This window comes from Sinohyriopsis cumingii, chromosome 13, assembly GCF_028554795.1.
Source record: "Sinohyriopsis cumingii isolate HCF-2022 chromosome 13, ASM2855479v2, whole genome shotgun sequence".
NCBI lineage: Eukaryota > Metazoa > Mollusca > Bivalvia > Unionida > Unionidae > Sinohyriopsis > Sinohyriopsis cumingii.
The window spans coordinates 70,262,942-70,284,653 of NC_142973.1; the positions used below are offsets into that span (position 1 = coordinate 70,262,942).

The following is a 21,712-nucleotide window of genomic DNA, read 5'->3' on the forward strand; positions in this document are numbered from 1 at the left end:
AAGTAGAAAGTGACTACAATTGATATATTCCTAAAACATCAAGGGGAAAGTAGAAAGTTTCTATCACAAGAATGAATGCCATCTTTCTGTGGTTAGTGTTTTCTAAACTGAAAAAGTGGTAAAGTCACAAGTCTACTTAGGTTTTCAGAAATTCTTACGAACACATTTATATAATTTTTTCCATTAATATTCTTGATCAAACAAGGTAAATTTGTTTTAACTTGTACCAAGTATGATAGATTATTTTACAATATTTTTCTTCTCGAGAGAAAAATATAATTCATCAAGCTGTCATATATACATACAACGTTATGGCAATCGTTTGTCATATGATTTTCTTTGATAGTCACGGATGCATCCCAACATTCGACTGCAGTAAACAAGAAATCCACAAGAATGTTTCCATTCCAATAAATGTGTTCACCAGACGCTTGAGGACAAGAACTCAGCATTCTTCTTAATTTTAAAGTTGTGAATCGATAAATTCTATACAGGAGAGTTTCTTTTCCATAAGGAATTTTTCTCATGAAGTTTTAAGTGAAGTAGGGGAATTTGAATTTCACATGAACTTGAGTACTAAATTCCAAAAGGTAGGTGATGATACTTTGAAAGAGGTTTTGACAAAGTTAGTTAATTTTCGCCCTCGAATCTGGAGTTAATTGCAAGAATTAAGTCTGAGATTATGCTCTGTATTGGATGACCTTAGATAATAAATATAACCTGTAGAAAGATTATCCTGATATTTTTATGGCATTATTTCTTTAAAATATATATACGTTTTTATACTGTTATCAAATCTCGACGCAAGAATAGAACATCGGCTTGAGTCAAAATGGCAAAATGGGAAATTTAAAATTATTTTTCTTTAGTTTATAAGGTTTTTAGAGATTATGATTTGATGCATTTTGCCATATAACACATCATACATCTTCTGTGACAAGATTATCTATCTATCTATATATATATATATATATATATATATATATATATATATATATATATATATATATATATATATATATATATATATATATATATATAACTGTGGAGGCAAGAATTTACATAAGGTGCATTGCTATGCGTTCAGTTTTGTTTACACCAGACATATACATTGTTGAGATAGATTTGAAGTTTGCGTTCAGTGGAGACTTACCAGGTATACATGATGTACAATCGTCAGAGATCAGTACAGAACCCTGGATATAAAAGCACGTTAATAATATCTTGTGGAACATTGAAACATAAATTCAGTTAGCAAAGATGTCCGTAAAGCAAACAAGATTATGAAAGACTTTCTTGTTATTAGTACCCTAATTAATATTTAAGTCATTATTTAGTTTGGTTTCATTTAATTTTGGTCTAATTGATTCTTCTTCATCTTTGTACTTAAGTCTATTTTTCTCTTTTTTTCCAGGTGCACCAGAAGATGCCAATCACGTGTAAAAAGAAACTGCCTTTTCTGTTAGTCGCACTTAGTTTGCTATTCCCGTTCACTAAATCGGTTCCATCGAGCGGTAGGTACTTTTAGTAAATAACTAATACAAATGTGTAAATTTGACCAAAAAAAAAGAAGTTTCCACACGATTTTCCGTGTAAACAATATTGCTTTACAGTACATAATCCAGTACAAGCAGTAGCCCCGTGTGGCCGAATGGTACAGACTGCTGGTCTTTTACCGATCTCTCTCTCTCTCTCTCTCTCTCTCTCTCTCTCTCTCTCTGCGTAGGTTCGAGGGCTCGGCCGGTGTAGGCATGTGAGAAAGCTTGTTAGAAGCTTCCCTTTCGTCGTTGTTTCTTTTACCTGGATTCTTCCTCCAGCAGTTATACTAGTCACCATGTATAGCTTATTATGTGCTGAAAAGTACCGTAAAACTAAAAGCAACAACAACACTAGTACCACAAGGTCTGCAGATTAAAAAAATATTAACAATTCAGATGTTTTTTACCAGGTGTTTTGCAGCTCTCTTTGTCAGAAAAACTAAGGAATAGTCTTTTACTTTTAGTTCGTGCCAAATAGCTCGTCAGAAATTAAAACCTAAACATAATCTTATGCGTAGTAAAAGTGTATAGCTACGTGTTAGTAACATGTGTGTGTGTATGTGTTATCAACTAAACATTGCTGTACCACGCGTAGTAAAAATTGTATATATACATGTTATAAAAACAACAAAGTTTATATATACGTGTTTGGTTGATGTGTGAAGATTTCAAACCAAAGACTTCAACAAAATCCAGCAATGATCATACAAAACAATATTCTAGGTATCCAGTTCTATGTGTGAACTTCATTCATTCCAAGCGAAAACATTAGAACAACAGGTTATATTTGTACCTTGGAAATTCCTATAAAAATGGGGGAGGGCATGTCTCGCCATTACGTAAGAATCAGACAATATTCATCTAATGATATTGCTACCTCATCAATTATTTTATAATTTTCATCCATCACTTGGTCATGATTGCTACTCAGTAAAACATTCCTTGTCTTGAAAATACTTAACTGCCCAATAAATATCATGAACGATTTATTTTACTAATTTTTCAGGTCTTTATCAAGGAAATTTAATGCCTGGTTAAAAGTGATGGATGCTGTTTATTTAATTATTTCGTTTTTACACCTACGTAAACGGCTTGAAACAAAATGACGACGATTAGGTATGACATGACATGATCAATGAATGTTGATCATGATATGAAAAGATTGTTGTTAACTTCCTTATCATACAACGTACATATTTTTATGGACTAGTGAAAAATACTTTACAAGCCATTCTTTCAGACTTCACATATCTGTGATAGAGAAAGAGGATGGAAAAGGAAGTGTTTGCAGACAGACATACATCCAGACCGACAGACTGATTAATTAATAAACTGCTTAACATTAAAAATATTGTAGTATGACATACATACATGCATACATACATACATACATACATACATACATACATACATACATACATACATACATACATATGTACCCAGATATTAATATCAAACCAAACGATCTTTTTAATGTCTTTTCCTTTTTATATTTGCATTTTCAGTTTCCTTTAATACAGAGAAAGATTGTACGGTATCAGTTAGCACATTATTACTTCATGTTTTCATGTAACCGTATCGGTTGAATTTAAATATCTGTTAAACAATTCTGACACTTTGTATTTACCATCAATTCTTATTTATTTACAATGAAGCTTATACAACAATAATTTTGAACAATATTTCACTTTTCATATTTTTATGTCGGGATTGTATCATTTCACATGTAACAGTTCTATGAAATATATTTAAAAGATCCTCTTATTTGTACCAAGCATGTGTTTTAATTTTTCCCTGGCGTGAAACAGGATATTCTAGAAAGAATGGAGCACAAAACATCACCCGTCACCATCTTACATGATAATGCATCTTAGTAAGACACATTTTAAACATCAGTCGTCACCACTGTACGTCATAATGCATCATTTCTATTGGTACAGACAAGCAAAGTGTAACAGTAAATCATTGCTATCCATACCATGTCGATGTTTTCAACTCCATGGGCCTTAACTTGTCGTAACGGACGATTCACCTTTACCGTGCATCACAACTTTCGTCCACAATCTGCTCTCAGCGATATGTCTAGTGATGACAATAGTTGCCATTTATTGCAACCCCAATGCCTTTTAAAGCAGATTTTAACATGCAAAAATTCACTAAATACAGATGAATTTAATCATCCGTAATAATCCATATGCACAGGTGATAATTTAATCATAACCACAAGGTTCATTAATTTCGTTAATTTAACAAAATTGATGTCCAAAATGAGGCGTAGAAGAAAGGGCACTTCTGTAAATGTGATAAACCATATAATAGTTGAAAATAAGAGTCACAAACACGATTTCCTCTATGTTATTTATGCAGGTGTTCAATACAGAAATGTTCACGGGTTAAAGGTTTTCATGTCATGGAAGGGAACATACTGTGTATACTTTGATGGTACACTGTGACTCTATAAAACAGTACGCGTTGCCTGAAAATGCACACATTGGTTGATTTTAGTTTGCAAGGATAAAATCAGAATATCAGTATGAGGAAAATGATGCAGAAACAAAGTAAAAGGAGAGCAATAACATTTTCCTATAATTTAAAAACAAAAGTGTATGGTCATAATTGCCCTGCTGATTTTAGTTCCTCATGCTTGTGGCACATCAAGAATTATTCTTCATTCATCTCAGCCTATTGAATAAACCAATAAGTAAAATGTGCTTTTTCTTTTCTTTTCTTTTGTTTTTTTTTGGGGGGAGGGCATCTCTCCGTTGATCTTTCCAGACCATGTTAGAGAGACCCTCCTGCCCTACTGTTATAATTTGTGTCTGCTATAGATTCTTTTTGTATGTTATATGTTTTTATTACAGTATAAAGTTTTTAATAATCTAAATCGATTGGCTCTCCTAGACACTCGTCATCTTGCATAAAATAGGTTTCCATCATTAGCTCTTCAACTTCCTCTCTTTGTTTCCTTCTTTTTTCCCTTCTTCTTCTTCTATCTCTATCTCTATCTAGTTCTATTTCTATACTTTTTTCCCCGTCATTTGTGGCTGTACTGTTATAGGAGTGTCTAACTGTGTCAATTTTTTTGGCCTCCTCTTGTTCTTGCTTTTATGTCTCATGCTTCTCTTTTTCTTTTGGTTTTTGAGCTCTTGATTGTGGTTTTGGGCGTTGTTCTTCCTGTTTATGTATTTCTTGCTGCTTTCCCTGTGGTTGTTGTTGGTGTCTCGCATCTTTTTGTTGTTGGTCAGGGTTTTATTTTTCCGTTAAAATTGTTGTATTGTTATGGTAGTTTTCGATTTTGTTAACTTTATTTCCTGCTCCTGCATTTCTTGCTGCTTTCCTGGCTGCTGTTATGGTTGATGTTGTCGTGTTTGTTGTTGTTGTCGTCTCACGTCTTTTTGTTGTTGGTTTGGGTTCTGTTTAACTTCCTGTGTAATGTGGGTCTGTTTCTTTCCCGATTTCTGGTTTTCCTGACTCTGTTTTTGTTGTTGTTATCGCTTCATGACTTGGGGTTCTCCAATCTATGCTTATGTGGCCTGGTTTGTTGGACATTTGAAGGGTGTATGTCCTGTATTTCTACATCTATTACATTTTCTGTCGCAGATACACCCTTTTTATCAAGATTTAGCGAAGAAACCAAATATAAAGAATGCTCTCTTTAGGTCCTTCAATTTGTTTTTCTCGATTTCTATTATTTGCATCCCATTGTAGATTGTTGTTAGGGGGATAGTCGCTAATCTGTATGAGATCACTTTGATGTTGAATTTTTCTTCAAATTGTGTTACTACAGCTTCCAGTGGGATTTCTAGAGGAATGTCTGACATATATAATTCTCTAGTTTGTTTCTTTACTTTCCTTAATATGGGTGTTGGTTTTATTACTATAGCTTTCTCTTTCCCTATGTCCATCTCTCCATACGGTAGAAATGGTTGGTTCCCTCTGGGTCTGATTATATATCCTTTATATCCTTTGGGGTTAACTGAGAACAAGTTTTTAATATAGTTTGGATTCTGTACTTTCAATTCACCGCTGCTGTTCCCGGTATTATATCTCGTGGTATATGGGACATGTCAAGCTCTCGTGTTCCATCTTTGTAAGCACATTCAATAAAACTTCCTTCACTAGCTTCAATTCTCTTGATTTTGGAAAAATGTTCCTAGGTTCTTCAGTTCTTTCCTAGCTGTCCCCATTTTTCCTCGTTTTTAACGTGCCGAGTTCACCTAGTTAGAGTAGATTTATTGAGTCCTTGTATTTTTCTTTGCAGTTTTGTAATTTCAGTATCCTGTTTTCAGAGTCTTTTTTCTTGCTACATACTTCTCCAATGTTGAGTTTGATTGATAGTCTTTTTCCTGGCTTCATCAGCAACTAAATCCGGTTGATTTTCTTTCCTTTTTTTTGGGGGGGGGGGACACCAGACAGATCCCCCAATTTCCGAAAGAAAAGAAAAAGTGTTTTATGTGTATGTGTGTCACCCAAAGGTGTGTTGTTTTCATATTTTTATTTTTTTTAAAAAAGAACAAAAATTTATTTGATTAAATTTTGTATGGGGTATATATAGTTTCCCTAGTGTTTTCAATAGGGTTGTTCATCCTAGCCAGGTTTCCTTCACCTTACTCGAATTCCCTCCCCATGACCTTTTTTATGACCTTTGCTAGAGGTCTCCTTAGTCCCGTGTTTGTTATGTGTGTATTTGCTATATTGTGTGAGTGCTATATATAGTTTCCGTGTTGGGACAGCAATACTAATCAAATTTCTCTAGTTTTCTTAGTATCATTTCTTTTATTTTATTAGATAATTTACTTTATTTATAATTTTTAATTTGGGCGAGTGAGCGGTGTTCTATGTATGATTAATAAGAAAGAAAGCCTATTGTTTTATGCGCGTGGTTATGTGTCGCTCCTCGCATGATTCATTTCTTAAAGTGATGTGGGCTGTACTCGAGTGAGGGTTCATACTTTATTTATTTATTTGTATTTCTCCCGACTCGAGTTTGGCCCCCTCTTTTTATTTACATTATTGGCCAAAATCTACAAACGGGTTTAAAATTGACTATAAAGTACGGGCGCTGTATAATTGTTAAAGAGAAAGTAGAAGGAATACTAGATTCTAATACCTAAACCCTGTGTTGGGTTTATGTTTGCGTGTGTGCTAGTGTTCCATATGAGGTGTTTTTCTTAGCTTCTTTTATGGGCCTGTCTACTTCGCGTGGCGCCATGTGACATAGCACCATGACGTCATTACCTCTTACTTTCCCCATACAGATACCCTGCCCCATCCCTCTTTAATTTGCAAAACAAAGGAATTTTTTTAAATACAGGTGTTTGTAAAGTTTTATATTTAAATTGAAAACCAAATAGGTTAAATGTTTAACAGTACATTAAATTTATTTATATATAGGGTTACCATCTCCCAGGGAAAACTGGTTGAAACCGAGGTCTCAGCCCGCATTTGCGTTAACGCCCTTAATCGAGCGTTTTACCAGGGCCCCTTTCCCACCTCTGCAGCCTGGTTGGTAGCTCATTCCTTCTTATCTACAGTTATTTACGTTGCTTTTTATTTTCTCTTAAGAGACATCAAAGGAGTTTATGATTGACTTTAAACAGTCCAGTATTTTGGAGTTCCAGATAATTTATTTATCTCTGTGGTTTCTGATGGCCTATGTTAGCTTACTTCTTAATTGTTATTACTTGTCCACAGTCCATCATTGTTTTTGTAACATAATCGATTATCTTAATTACTGTCTTTCTGTCAAAATTTCCACCCAAATATAGAATGGAGTTCCTCTGATAGCTCTCTTTTTTGCAAATTTCCATAATTAATTTTATCCTGTCATCTTTCCTCTTTTCACATTGCGTGATTGCATGATATTTGGTAAAATTTGCTATTTTGCACATAGGGCAATTAATTATAGTTTTATCATTTCTCTTCTTAAAGTCAACTCTCCTGTTAACTAGGCATTATGTAGGTATTTAAAATTTAAGCTTTGGATTTTTAAGGAGCCGATGTTGGCCCAGTGCCTCCACACTCTATCCCAGTTTAAGCTGATATTTTCCCCCTCAACTTTGTTCCTAATGTTTTTACTCTCATTTTCCCTGTTCCATTCATATGTCTTGTCTGTGTCTTTTTCCCACAATTCATTTTTGTCTCTAAATTTACATATATATATATATATATATATATATATATATATATATATATATATATATATATATATATATATATATATATATATATATATATCTTTCCATGGACTATTTGGTTGAGCTGTTAATATTTTGAACCTATTTATGATGTTTGCATATTTTATTAGAATTGGGCTTGGTAGGGCCAAGCCCCCTCTTATTTTGGCCCTATATAAGGCTGATTTTTTAACATAATGCGTCTTAAAATTCCATATATAATTTATTTTTTCGTTATCTATTTTGTCTAGAATTGTGTTTCCTATATCCATGGAATTTACTATATAATTCATGTTTGAATATGTTTGAACACATTTATAGTTTTGCCACTTGTGCACGCTCCATTATGCACAACGGCGTTAGTGCCCAGATTTCAATATCATCTTTAATTATTTTTTCATAAGTTTGCAGTTTTCTCTTTCTTCGTTTTTTCCAAAAATTATTCCTAGGGCTTTGACTTTTTCCTTAATCAAGTGAGGTGGTAAACCGGGGTGATTCTCCCTCCAGTTTCCTATTTTTAATATTTCAGTTTTGTCATGGTTTATTTGAGACCCTGAAGCTTTTCCAAATGATTCATATTTTTTTTCCAAGTGTTTAAAGGAAATTGGGTCTTTAATAAAGTTAGTGCAATCATCCACATGTTGGAGCATTTTAAAATCCTCTTTCAGGTTTGGAATTCTTATACCTTCAATATCTATATTGTTCCGTATTTTGATACTTAGTATTTCAATTGCTATTATGTATAATAAGATTGATAGTGGGCAGCCTTGCCTCACTGATCTTTGAATATCAAATTTATATGTGACAGCTCCATTTGCCTGTACTCTAGCTGTTATGTTTGTGTACAGAATTTTGGTCCAATTTTGGAAGTTGATTCCAAAGCCGAATTCTCCAGTACCTTCTGGAGATAGTTGTGTTCCAATCTGTCGAAAGCATTCTCTAGGTCAAAATGTACCATGACACCTTTTTGACCTGTTTCATTTAGATAATCAATTACAGTTCTTATATTTAAAATATTGTTTTGGACATTCCGTCCCTTCCCCCCATATTATTGGTTTGTTTATTGTCTCATTTATACATCTTTTAACTCGTTTGGCTAATACCCTACTTAGAATATTATAGTCAATGTTTAGGAGGGAGAGGGGCCTCCAGTTATTTAGATTTTCCCTTTCACCTTTCTCTTTGTATATAATTGTGATTACACCTTCTCTCATTGTTTATGCCATAATGTCGTTTTTATTAAAGGATACGATTGTATAAATTTTATAGAATCGGCGCTAACGCACTTTGGAATTGTTTGTAGAATTCCGCCGTGAGTCAATCTCTCCCTGGGGATTTCCATTTCGCTAGTTGATTTATTGTATTTTTTATTTCATTTGTGGATATGAAATCATCACATAGGTCTCTATGTTCTGATGATACCTTATCACATGTAATTTCTTTTAAAAATTCATTTATAATAAAAGGATCTATATTTTAGGACGTGTATAAGTTTGTATAAAACTCTTTAATTTTTTTCCAGTATTTCATCTTTTTCTGTTAGTTCCCTGCCGTTTTTTTAAAAAAATTTCCAGTAGTTTCCCCTACCCCCAAGTCTCCCCTTTTGTATAGCCCTTCGGATTTTTTATATATTGTATTGTACTTCCCAGCTCTTATTTCTCTTCCTTTATTTTCCTCGTCAATAATTTTATTCAGTTGAATCTGTAATGAATTTTTATGTTCTTCTGATATTGTTTATTGTTATATGAGATTTAATCTCAGTGTTTTCCATTTCCTGCAATTTTTTCCTTTTACTTGAGTGATATAAAGCTATTTTTTTAAATTTATTTTTCGGGGTATCCCATTCCATGATAATATCCTTGTTTCCTAGATTTTTAAATTCCTCTATTTCCTTTTTTATTTCTTGTTTGAAATCCTCTATTTCTAGGATTTTATTCTTTAACTTCCATACTCCCCTCCCCCATTTCTTTTTATTTAATAGAGTAAATTCCAAACTTATCAGTTTGTGATCTGAAATTTTAAAATGATGTATGTCTGCGTTTCTGTATAAGTTTTCAACAAAGCATGCTACGTAGAATTTGTCTAGTCTGCTGTCTTTCCCATTTTTGTATTCATATGTATATTTAGTCCTAAGTAAATTCATTTTTCTATATACATCCGTTAATTTATGCTTTTGAAAAAGTTCTTCTATTTTGCGTTTAGTTCTAAAATCATTGGTTGTTAAACCCCCAAATCTGTCCATATCGTCCCCCACCCAATTAAAATCGTCCCCTATTATGCATGGCTCCATTGTATGGTCATTTAAATATTTCTTTAAGTTTTGAATAAATTCATTCTTCTTATATCTTGTTCTGCAATGTATGTGTTGGTAATATGGATTTTCTCCAACTTTATATGTATCATTCTATCCTTGAAATTTCCCCCCTCTTCCACCCTTTCCACGCTAAAACCCCTCCTATTTTTACTTATAGTTGCTACACACCCCCTTCATATCATCGTTTTTGCAATTATTGAGAAGTACTACTAGATCTAGCTTTTCTTCTATTATTGCCTTATATTCAGTTAAGAAGCTGTTATGTGTTTCAAGGATTAGTATAACATAATAATCATTTAAGACTATTAACTTATTTATTTTGTCCCTATCTAACCCATTTGTGTTGATTGACGCTAATCGGAAGTTTCTTCCCTCCATTTCTGTTTCCCTCATGTGGCCGCATTAATTCCTATTTTAAATCATTAATGACTGAGATATTGTTCATTTTGTAGAATGTATTAAATTGTAGTGTTTTTTGGGATCTAGTTACATATTTAAAGTGAAGTTAATTTTAAGTCTGAGTTTCTGGGGGCACCAGACCCCATCGATCTCATTTTTAGTAGTTAGTGTGTTTTCTGTCTCTGTTTCCGTCATTTCAAGATTGCACCCCGTGTTTGTGATTTCCGTTTCATTCTCTGTCACTGTTTCATTTTCCGCTTCCGTTTTCCTTCCGTTGTCATTTTCTAAATCTTGGTCACTTTCGTTAGCCATTTCCTTGTCCGTCATTCCTGTCATATTTTCCTCCCTGTCTTCTGTCTCATTCTCTGATTGTTCTGTGAGGTCTTCGTCTTTGTCTTCTTCCATTACCATTCTTATTTGTTTCTATTTATTCCCTACTGAACTATTTCCTCCTCTATCGGCGTGGTATCACTTACGGGCGACGCCGACGCCGATAGGGATTTCCCATGTTTCCTTTTCCTCACTGGTGCTATTGGGGTTGAGGTCAAGGGTTTCAGACCTATCAGATCTTCGAAACCCGTCTCCTCCTGTATGTCCCCTTCCATACTACTCGCTTCTTCCGTTACTATCTGAAATCTATTCCGTATTGGTACATGTATCACGGTACCAATTGTTTTTCCATATACCTCAATGTTAATGTTTTGTGAAATAAATATACTTTCTGTCCTACTTGGGCATGCATGTCACACACTGTCATATAGAACAATGCTAGATTGTCAATTTGACAATGACATAACCAGGTACTCCATTGCACTTAAGAGAGATAACTCTACTGGAACTAAACAGGGGTAAGAGTTATCTAGTCACAACAAGCACATTTTCAGCCATGTGTACCATATTTAAAAAAAAAATCATAAAAAATACAAAAGATGATCTAGATAGAAATTAACAGAAACTCACATGTTGCCAAGAGGCTCAACTTTTTTAAGCCAAACAGAAAGTACAACTTTTACATAATGCACCAATCACAGCTAGTGTTGTTCTTTAATTCTGAATACAATGTTCCATACACCTTAAGCTCCGCCCACCTGGACTTGCGCAATTGGTACCGTTATACCTATAGCCATCTCAGTGTCTGTGTCGCCCCTTGATGATTTGATTGGGGTTAAATAATTTACCCATTTTTGCATTTTTGGGGAGTCATGTGTCACATCGACATTTTCCCTCTGTTGCAATATTTGTGCAGCCCACTCATGGACATCCAGACATTGGGGATGTTGCCCAGTTCGTCCTCGCATGGATTCTTCTTGTATGGACGATATTTCAGCTTGGGCTCTTATTTGTGACAGCACTTTTACAATGTCCCGTTGCATTCTTTCATTATCCTCTTGTTCGAGGTTCATGTGATGCATGGCTGCCTTTTCTGCATAGGTCGCTCTCTTTGTGCCATTATTTGCCAAGAGCCCCTTGCTTTCTCTTGGGGCATGCCCGACCTGCTTGCATCTGGAACATATTCGTTCCTTTTCGCAGCCTCTGTACCAGCTCCTTATAAAAGATCCCATTACGTAGAAGTAGGCTGGTATCCTAATTGCCTCATGTTTTAGTACAGATAGAATCCTTCCCCCTGACTTAATTTCTTTATACCCGTACACGGTTGCCATTTTGTCTGATGCTACCATGACTTTGAATTTGTTTTGGATTTTTTCTGCTATTTCACTGGTGTTTATTTCAAAAGGGAGGCCCGAGAAGAATACTTCAATCATTTTTGGCCCTACCTCTCTTATGATTGGTTCAGTTTTGTAAATGTTGGCATGCATCCCTTTTATTTCTATTGTTGTGTCTTTTAGGAGGGGAGTTCCCCTGTTTTTGGGATACGGTACAAGTTTGCCTATTCCCCCTTCCCCAACCCACTTTGCAGCCCTTCAATCTCATTTATATTTATCCCTTGTACCTCTAGGGATGTTAGAATCTCTTCCTGCCTTGGATGATTTTCCCCCTTGCCAAAATCAATAGTCTGAAACCCTTCCGGGTGATAAGCCACAATTTTTTGTTGCCCCTCATTTCCCTCGAGTCAAGTATGAACATAATATTTCAGTCTAGTCTCTATATCCATTTGGGCCATGTTTGTAGTTGTAGTTACAGGTATGAGTGGAGCTCACTATAATTTGAAAATAAATTTGAGTGAGTAGATAAATACTATTCGACGCAAACACTGTTTGATTTTGTTTCTGCAAGTGTATTTTGATGGAGTATTATTTACCTTGCAGGTCAAGGCAGACATTCCGATAATCGACCGATAGATAGTTAATGTGTATAGATACTGATAAAATTAAGCTATTCTGGATTTTTTGTCTTTGGAAGTATAAACAGAATGTCACTGTGCCTGTCCATATTATACAAGGCATGGAAACAATATATATGAATATTAAACTCTACTTAGTTTTCCCAAACTTGAAATGAGAGCGCATGAATACTATACCAGTAATATCTTCAGCAAATTACTTGGTTTCCTGGTAACAAGTAATATGCATATTCATTTGAATATGCATATCTATTTATTGATGAAATTCCAAGATATCTTTTGTGACATAAATAATACTGTACTTATTATAACAAAATTATTAAATTTATAAATATTTTAATTCATTTCAATAAGCACATTCAAGGCATCAAGGCACAAGCAACCTGGGCGCCATATTATGACCTCCTCTAAACTCATACCAATATCTTATCAATCCACCCATTACCAACACCCAAACTGCACTGACGTACACAATCAGTTAATCACTGCATATTTAACAATGGTAAGGATGCCTAATTCGTGAAAGAAGCTGCATTCAAGGCATCGACCTGTGCGCCATATTTTGTTTTTTCTAACTTCATGGATCATCAATCTAAACCCTTCACAAATACTTCGAGGAGCACTAATACCTCATGATTGGGTATGTAAAGTGATCAAGATTTATGAAATAACACTCAGTCAAAATATAAAGCGATATGGACGCCATATTGTGTTCTCATCTAACTCCATTAATTTTTTCGCTAAAATTGATCCATCTTATAAAGACAACAGTACCAATTTAAGGCGATAATTCATTCTGAGCTCTAATGTCACATTAAAAATCCGTCTTTCTGGGGTGTTGCTTTTAAACTGAATTTACTGCTATTACTTTTCAGAATGTCGAACTGTAGTGGACCTTTGTTTAGTAATCGACGGATCGGACAGCATTTCAAAAGGCGACTATGAGAAACAGCGTGATGCCACCGCCAACTTGATGACCAATCTAGATATTGGGGATAATCGAGGCAGAGTGGGCATTGTTGTCTTTAGTACCACCATAGCAGAAGAACTTCCGTTAAGTTCGGACAAAGAACTTCTAAAAAACAGAGCCCAAAGTCTGCCTCATCCCCGGGACGGCACGAATACGGCACTGGGGATTAAGACAATGCGTGCAATGTTTCAGAGCTACGGTCGGTCAGACACGCCTTGGATTGGTATCGTGATTACAGACGGCATCAGTAAGGACCCAAAGCTGACGATGGAAGAGGCACAGAAAGCACGAGAGGAGGGGATTTCACTAATCGCCGTAGGTATCACCACATTGATTGACTCTAATGAATTACTGAACATCGCCGGTGTGGAATCCCGGGTGCTAAAACTGGAAAGTTTCGACGAACTAAAAGGAGCTTTGGCTGGACTGGCCAAAACCATTTGCCGTACGTTAGCACTTTTTTCGATTTCTGAATTGTATTTATATGCTATTATTTAATTGGGGGGAAATTGGAAAAACTTATATCTGACTCTGGAATTCGTATCTTGCAGGTCAGGGTAAATATTTGTAAAATCGGTAGATAGTGATTCTTTAATGTTACTTCATCAATCTATATAATTTCCATAAAAGCCTTAACTTAATACACAAAGTCTAAATAAATGTACCGTAGTTTCTGTTCATCCCACCAATAGATTAATAAGTTATTGGAAAATAATTATTCAGGTTTCAGGTTGAAAGTCTACACACACTGTCATCATTTATGATACATGATTGAGTCCGTTTCAGTTTTGTCACTGCTAGAATAATTTAACCTATATGATAAGATAAGCAAAACCCTTTCAAATTCTTGTTGTATACTAATTAAAAAAATATTAATAATGGCAATTAATGTGCATTATGTATCACTGGATTCACTTTAAAATATAGCAGTGTGGAGAAAATTGAATAATCATTCATAAGTAGGGCAGTTACCGTAAGTTGATAGAAACTATGTCCAGGGATTGTAAAGTATGTACTGTGTGTATCAATGATATATACCATTCACCACGAAATGTATACAATTTTCATTAAATGAAATGAGGCGTGCAGGCTTTGCTTATAAAGAAAGAATTTATACAACTAGTGGTATATCAAAAGATTCAGCGTACGTGCTATATATATATTTTTTTATTATTTTATATCCCATACAAATATACATGCTTTCATTCCTAACGGAGTTAAGTTTGACCACAGGAATCTGTATTGACAGAGTGAGTGAAATCTATACATCCCTGCCCAGTGTGTCTGCTACAAAAAATAGTTTTGTAAGAAATGCAACAATTCACAATCGTTTTTAGAAATTGATAAGTTTCTTCTTTTTTCCTTCTTTTTGAGCTGCTATTTTCATTCATATTAATTCAATAAAAAAACACATTTATGACTTAAACATGAAATATGGTTTAAATCAAGGGTATCAAACTCAAACCATCCTGAGGGCGACATGAGGGCACTTTCGATCGCCTAAGGGCCACATCTCACCTACATACGTCATTCTTTTAAAAAAAAGATCATATAGTACAGAGGTATCAAACTCAAACCACCCTGAGGGCAACATGAGGGCATTTTCAATCGCCTAAGAGCCACATCACACCTACATACGTCATTTTAATTCTAGTTTTGGCAACACAGCCCGCAACGTTTTGTATCAACCAGCACATCAATGTTTGATTTGATATCCTGAGATGATGCTAATCGCAGCGTTGCTTCCAAATGCTCGTCAGTGAGTCTGATCTTAACACTGTCTTGTTTATTTTCATAGAAGAGAAAAACTGTTCACATATGTAAATGCTACCATACATAGCCAAGATCTTGGTAACTCCAGAGAGGTACCTGGGGAATCTCTCTCGAAGTAGAACTCTGGAACTCCAATGTCCATATATTTGTGTCAAAACAGTGTCAGTCTGAAGCTCAGTAAGATCAATGTGCATTTCCTCAGAAACTTTGTCAATGTCCTCAGAAACTTTGTCAATGTCTTCAGAAACTTTGTCAATGTCCACAGCAAAAGGTATAGATAAAAGATGAAACTGTGGTTCAAGTGCCTCAAAAAATCTTTGAACCGATCATCATATTGTGTGTGCAAGTCAGAAATGATATCTGCATATTCTTTCAAGAATTTAATTTCAACATTTCCCAAGGAATTCCGTATAGAGAAATGGGACAAGTTACCTACAGTTAGCTGTTTTTCACATAAAGTGAGTTTGACTCTGAATGACTTACCACAATCATGCATCTGTGTTATCAACTGCTTTTTTCCCTAAAGTTTCAAGTTGAGAGTATTCAGGTGATCAACTAGGTCTTTTAAAAAAAGCAAGATCACAAATAAATGTTGAATCATAGAAATGAGAAACATCATTGCTTATCATTTTAATGAAGGTTTCAATCTCCTTTCTAAGTGAACAAAACCCCGCTTCAAAACATTTCTACTACTCAGCCATCTAAGTTCAGTGTGATATAGAAGTTCCCCATATTCATTTTCAATAATTTCTGGGAAAGATTTTAACTGTCTGTGATTTAATCCTCTTGAATGAAGTTGACAGTCATTCGTAGACTTTTACCACACAGAGTTTCTTGGTGCAAATACAATGGATGTTTGTCAGGTTATTTGCTCATGGAGTGAGACTATTCAGTTTGGACTAATGTTTTCAAAGCACATTGCTGGTGCAGCGTCTGTAGCCAAGGATGCAAGTTTGTTCCATGGTAGTACAGCTGTCGCTATGCACACTTGTAGTCCTTGAAATATGTCATGTGTGGTGCCTTCCGTGGAGCTAAGTCAAGCAACTCTTCCGTTATGTTTAAGTTGACATCAACACCTCTTATGAACAATGCACACTGCTGTATCAGAAACATCTGTACCCTCGTCCAGAGCTGCTGACAATGGTTCAAAGTCTTTCGACTTTTGAATCAATCGTTGCTTCACAACGCTTGCTAGCTCAGTAATTCTGCTTGCAACCGTGTTAGCGGACAAGCTAATACCTTCCAATAGCTTCCTTTTATCAGGACATAAAATTGCACTTACTTTAAGAAAACACTCTTGAACAAAAAGGCTTTCTGTAAATGGCTTTGAGGATTTAGCAGTCATTTCACATATTAGGAAACCTAAACTTACATCATCTTCATTTCATTTGGTAATGTTCCAAAAAAATTTTTTTGATACTGATGCAACGGTTTAATGCGATATTATATTGTTTTTAATGCACTATAATTCTCATCCATCGTTTGTTATTTCTCATGACACCTTGTGACACCGATCATTTTGAAGGCCACAGGATACTGCTTGGCCAGTCGCATGCGGCCCGTGGGCCACGTGTTTGAGACCCCTGGTTTAAATGAAGAACATAGAGCACCACAAGCACAGCATGGTTAGCTTCTTGAACATCGAACAGACAACCATTCAATTGCCAGCGAGTATACTGCAACTAGTGGGGAATATAGACAAAGAGTAATGGCGAAGCAACAAGGCTTATTCAAACATTTAAATTTATTTACAGTTGATATAAGTTATTATTATGCTTTAATTAACATTGCTACCGACCACTCCTTTCCGTTGGTCGGTTGTTTGTAAATGTTACCACTATTTATATGTCCAGTGGCATCATCGCATGCTTGTAGCTTGTGACGGTGGAAGAGAGAGAGAGAGAGAGAGAGAGAGAGAGAGAGAGAGAGAGAGAGAGAGGGAGAGAGAGAGAGAACTGTGGTAACATTGATATGCTGGCAAATCAAAAGAGAGGGGTGTGGGATGAGGAGACCAACCATATTGCGTATCCCTGTTTCTGTTGGTCGATCAGTCTGCTTAATGACCAACACTGTGTGCGAGATAAAGAGATCATTCTCTGCAAACATTTCATATATAACAAAATAAAAAGAAACTTTTATCCGATGAAAGCACGGATATCACATGAGTTAATATCCTAACTGAATGATCCTATCTTCGGATATACCCCTTCAGAGGAACGTTGAGATCTCCCTATATTCTGCATACCTTCTTTCGTCCCTGCCGTAATTCTTTGTTTCTTTCTTTCCGTGATGACGTATCACGATAATATGAGTTCGTTTTAAGGCCAAGACATACATGAAAGAACACGTCTAAGTTCTATAATCCATTTGGCTCAAATGATTGGTCAAATTATCTGTCTTTTCTTCCATGCAGTTTTATAAATGACAATAAAATGTAGTGTGTACCTAAACCATACTTAACCTGTACATAGTTCGTCTGTCTTCTGAACTAAATTAGTCCAACAGTTTATATGGAATGCCATGAAACTTGTTCAATATTACGGTCATCACCTGAAGAAAATCAATCTTTTATGAGAGTTATTGCCCTTTTGAATTGCAGCTGAACTGCGCATGACAAAATCTTGTGACCGTAACTAGTCTTCGAGTTTTCAATGGATCATCGTGAAAGTTAAGTAAATATCGGGAAATCATGTGACGATGGGCGTTTTGAGAAATCATTTTCCTCTGACAAATGCTGTTAGATTTCTCTGCCTGATTGCCTTACAGCTGAATAGTTAAAGACCGAATGTTCTGAACGCAACTAATTTCACAGATTTAAATGGATCGCCATGAAGCATGAGAAATATTATTGTCATCATACGAGGATGTGCATATACTGACAAACCAGTTACTGCCATCTTTGTAAGAGTTATTGCCCTTGTTGACTTGGAGCCTGATGTAGTATGTGGCAGAATCCTGTGAACCCAACTAGTCCAACGGTTTCTCAATGGATCCTCATGAAACTTATATGCTATGGTCATCATTTGAAACATGAGCATCTTGAAAAATTATTGTTCTTCCATAATTATTTTAGTGTTATTGATATTTTGCTTGCAGCTGGATATAGTGTACGTCATATTCTTCTGAAATCATCTAGCCTCTCAAATATGTTGCCTTGAAACATGGTACTTATTATTATCATCTGAAGATGAGTGCATAGAAATATCGTTTTGCTACTGTGATTTATGTGATAAAGTTATTGCTCTGTTTTGCTTAAAGATGGATGTAGTCATGACAGAATATTGCCAACGGAATTAGTTTCACAGTTTTCAGTAATTTTTAACATGTCATGGACATAGTCAGAAGATGTAAATGATCAGCAAATCACTGTTCTTGAAATCATTCTTTTAAGAGTTATTGCCCTTCAGTAAGACAGACTTTTATGAACGCAACTTGTCTTGCAGTTAGTTTTATTAAAATTTGGTTCAGAGTTTGGTCATCGTCTATAGTTACGCATACTGAAAATTTTTGTGCTCTAGCGATTATGTAGGATTTATTGTCCTTTTGTCTTTCATCTGGATGCAGTGAATTACAGAATCTTGAGATTGCAACTACCTTGGCAGTTTTCATTGGATTAATGTAAAGCTTGGCACACTATTATCAGACGTTATTAACCGTTTTTTTTTACTTTGGTCACATCGCCATCTTTGGGGTAGGGGAAGGATGCAAGATGTATGAATGCATGTATAGGGTTGGTGGCAGATCAGCACAAATATATATATATATATATATATATATATATATATATATATATATATATATATATATATATATATATATATATATATATATATATATATATATGCAAATACAGATGAAAGCAAAAAAGAGAAAGAGTAAAATCCTTAAATGAGAAGTCAAAGTTTTTGCTATAAACTACATCCTTTTAAAACGTCCAAGATCTCGATTTGAACCATAATCGCAGGACTTGTTTGTGCAAAATAATTGCCTCAATTAATCACTCATGAACACATGCAGGAAGGTTTATCGGGCTTATTGCACATTCCAGGGCATGAAGGGGGCAGGATGAGGGAGAGGTCAGTGTGCATTTATGATAGAAAATTTCTCATAATTCCTCTAGTTTTACTTTGCTCGTTTTGATTGTCTTCTAATCATTACTTTTTTTCTATTTTTAGCATGTGATGCCCCACCCGTGATCACACACACGGTGATAAGCCCCGGGCCACGAACGGTGGGAACGGTCCGATTATACGAGTGTTTGGAGGGATATAGAGGTCTAGGATCTGGGCAAATCGCTTGTCTGGAAAATTCCACTTGGACAATACCAACATTGGAGTGTGTGGGTACGCAATAATAATAAGAAGAAGAAAAAGAAAAAGAAAAAGAAGAAGAAGAAGAAGAATTCCCATTTGTATTTCAATCTTAAGTATTTATATTTAAAATAACCCTTAACTTTAACATCATTTTGTCGTACAGAGGTGTTGAATTGCCCGCATTTTGGGATTATTTGAAATCCATCTCGATTAAACATTTCGTTATAGTGGTTTTGCCAGGTTTAATACACCCTTATCAATAAGGTCACATGAAGAAGATTTAAAGCCCCAAGACTAACAAATTTACCTGTGTGGAGTACAACCTAATTGCTGGTCGCATATCTAACTCTCTAACAATTATAATTTTCAACAAGTCAAACTGGAGCAAAATTAGCAAACAAATTACTAATATAGATACCGGGAGAAAGCCAATTTGGCTAGTCTTAATGTTGTGTATTTTACAATATTCACCTAAGATTTAAACAATTTCTTAATTATTTCTCATAAAACTTGTATAACAAATTATAGGAACTATGTCGTAATCCAGTACCGCAACAGATGACATCATTTGAAATGAGTCATTAGAGAAAGAATATTATATCTGCTGGAAGAAAAAAATTGTAGGTGACGAATGAGTTGTTATTGCGCTATGTGTATTAAATTTGTATTATTTGTTGACTTTTCTTGATGAGTATAAGTTACATACATTTATATTTTGTAACTGATCTTGTTCAAAATCAAGTTCATCGTGTAACTGACTAGAAACGTTTATTTTTTTTATAAAAAAAAAAGAAACATAATACATAGCTAAAATATTTCTCTATGATTGTGGATTGAGATCATTATCAATGGAGGTAAGATATGTTTATCTGAAGCTGAGTCTAGAACATGGTTTTCCTTAACTTGTTGAGAACTTTTAATGTTTTCTAGAGGGGACTGTTTACATCATGTGGCCTGTCAATCTCTATCCTGTGACCCGCAAAATGATTGGCTTCAAAAGGTGTTATGAGAGATAAATAAAAAGGTGGTGTGGCCCTTGGGCCATCGAAAATGCTCTCATGCGGCCCTCAGGGTGATTTGAGTTTAAGACCCCTGCTTTTAAAGTATCGGAGAGCATGCGTCAAGAGGGATCTTCCAGTTTAAGTGCATGTCAAGCATCCGAATGCAACAAATTAATATTTGCATTACCTCAGCTTTTACAAAATGAGCATACCACAACTACTATAGAACCAGTTATCTACCTTGATAAATGGACAGGACTGATATATTTTCACATTGGGATAATTCGAGAAAGATTGTTTGTCGAACCTCTGAGTGTCAAAAATGTGTTTGTTTGATGATAATCCTAAAATGATTGATACCCTTAAAATTAATATTCCGAGACGAAACTGTTTTATCAGAATGGCGCCAAAATGGCATCATGTGCAGAGATGAAATTACATCGGCTTATCAACTTGACAATGGATGACGTGATAAGATTTCCATCTTATTTTAGCAACTTTTACGATTGGAGGGGGAGACATGTCAGCACAAAAATTACTGATCTTCTTTACCTATGTGCAACATGCCGCCCATATTTGCGTATTGAAGTTTATTGAACCCTAGACGCCATTGATCCGACGTTTACAGTAAAATTAAATCAGCCCAGACTATTTCAAAATCTAACAAATTATCGTCTTTCCCTCTCCCCTTTCCGTCTTCAATAACACATTCTTTACAATACATTCGATTAAACAATCCACAGGAACCATTCGTAAAGAAACGTTCCAGCCAATTGTATCAAATAGTTCAGTTCATATCAGTGTCATGATAAAAGCAACGAAAGCGACGACGCTAATAGGGGTTTTGTATAAAAACTAATATGAATAAATAAATAAATAAATATATATATACATAGAAATATGTGTCATATTTAGATTTAGAAATC

The 21,712-nt window shown here is 35.1% G+C and overlaps 1 protein-coding gene across 5 annotated transcripts in view; it reads left to right on the plus strand.

Moving 5' to 3' along the window:
• Positions 1-355: 355 nt before the first annotated feature.
• Positions 356-21,712, plus strand: part of LOC149785798 (sushi, von Willebrand factor type A, EGF and pentraxin domain-containing protein 1-like) — a 74,103-nt gene continuing 52,746 nt past the window's right edge. For all 5 annotated transcript variants that reach the window (XM_089979727.1, XM_089979728.1, XM_089979731.1 and 2 more), the window contains exons 1-4: positions 356-590; positions 1,415-1,514; positions 13,605-14,144; positions 19,648-19,815. In XM_089979727.1, coding sequence (XP_089835853.1) covers positions 564-590; positions 1,415-1,514; positions 13,605-14,144; positions 19,648-19,815 — 835 coding nt within the window. In that variant the 5' untranslated portion in view covers positions 356-563. The remainder of the gene's footprint in view (positions 591-1,414; positions 1,515-13,604; positions 14,145-19,647; positions 19,816-21,712) is intronic.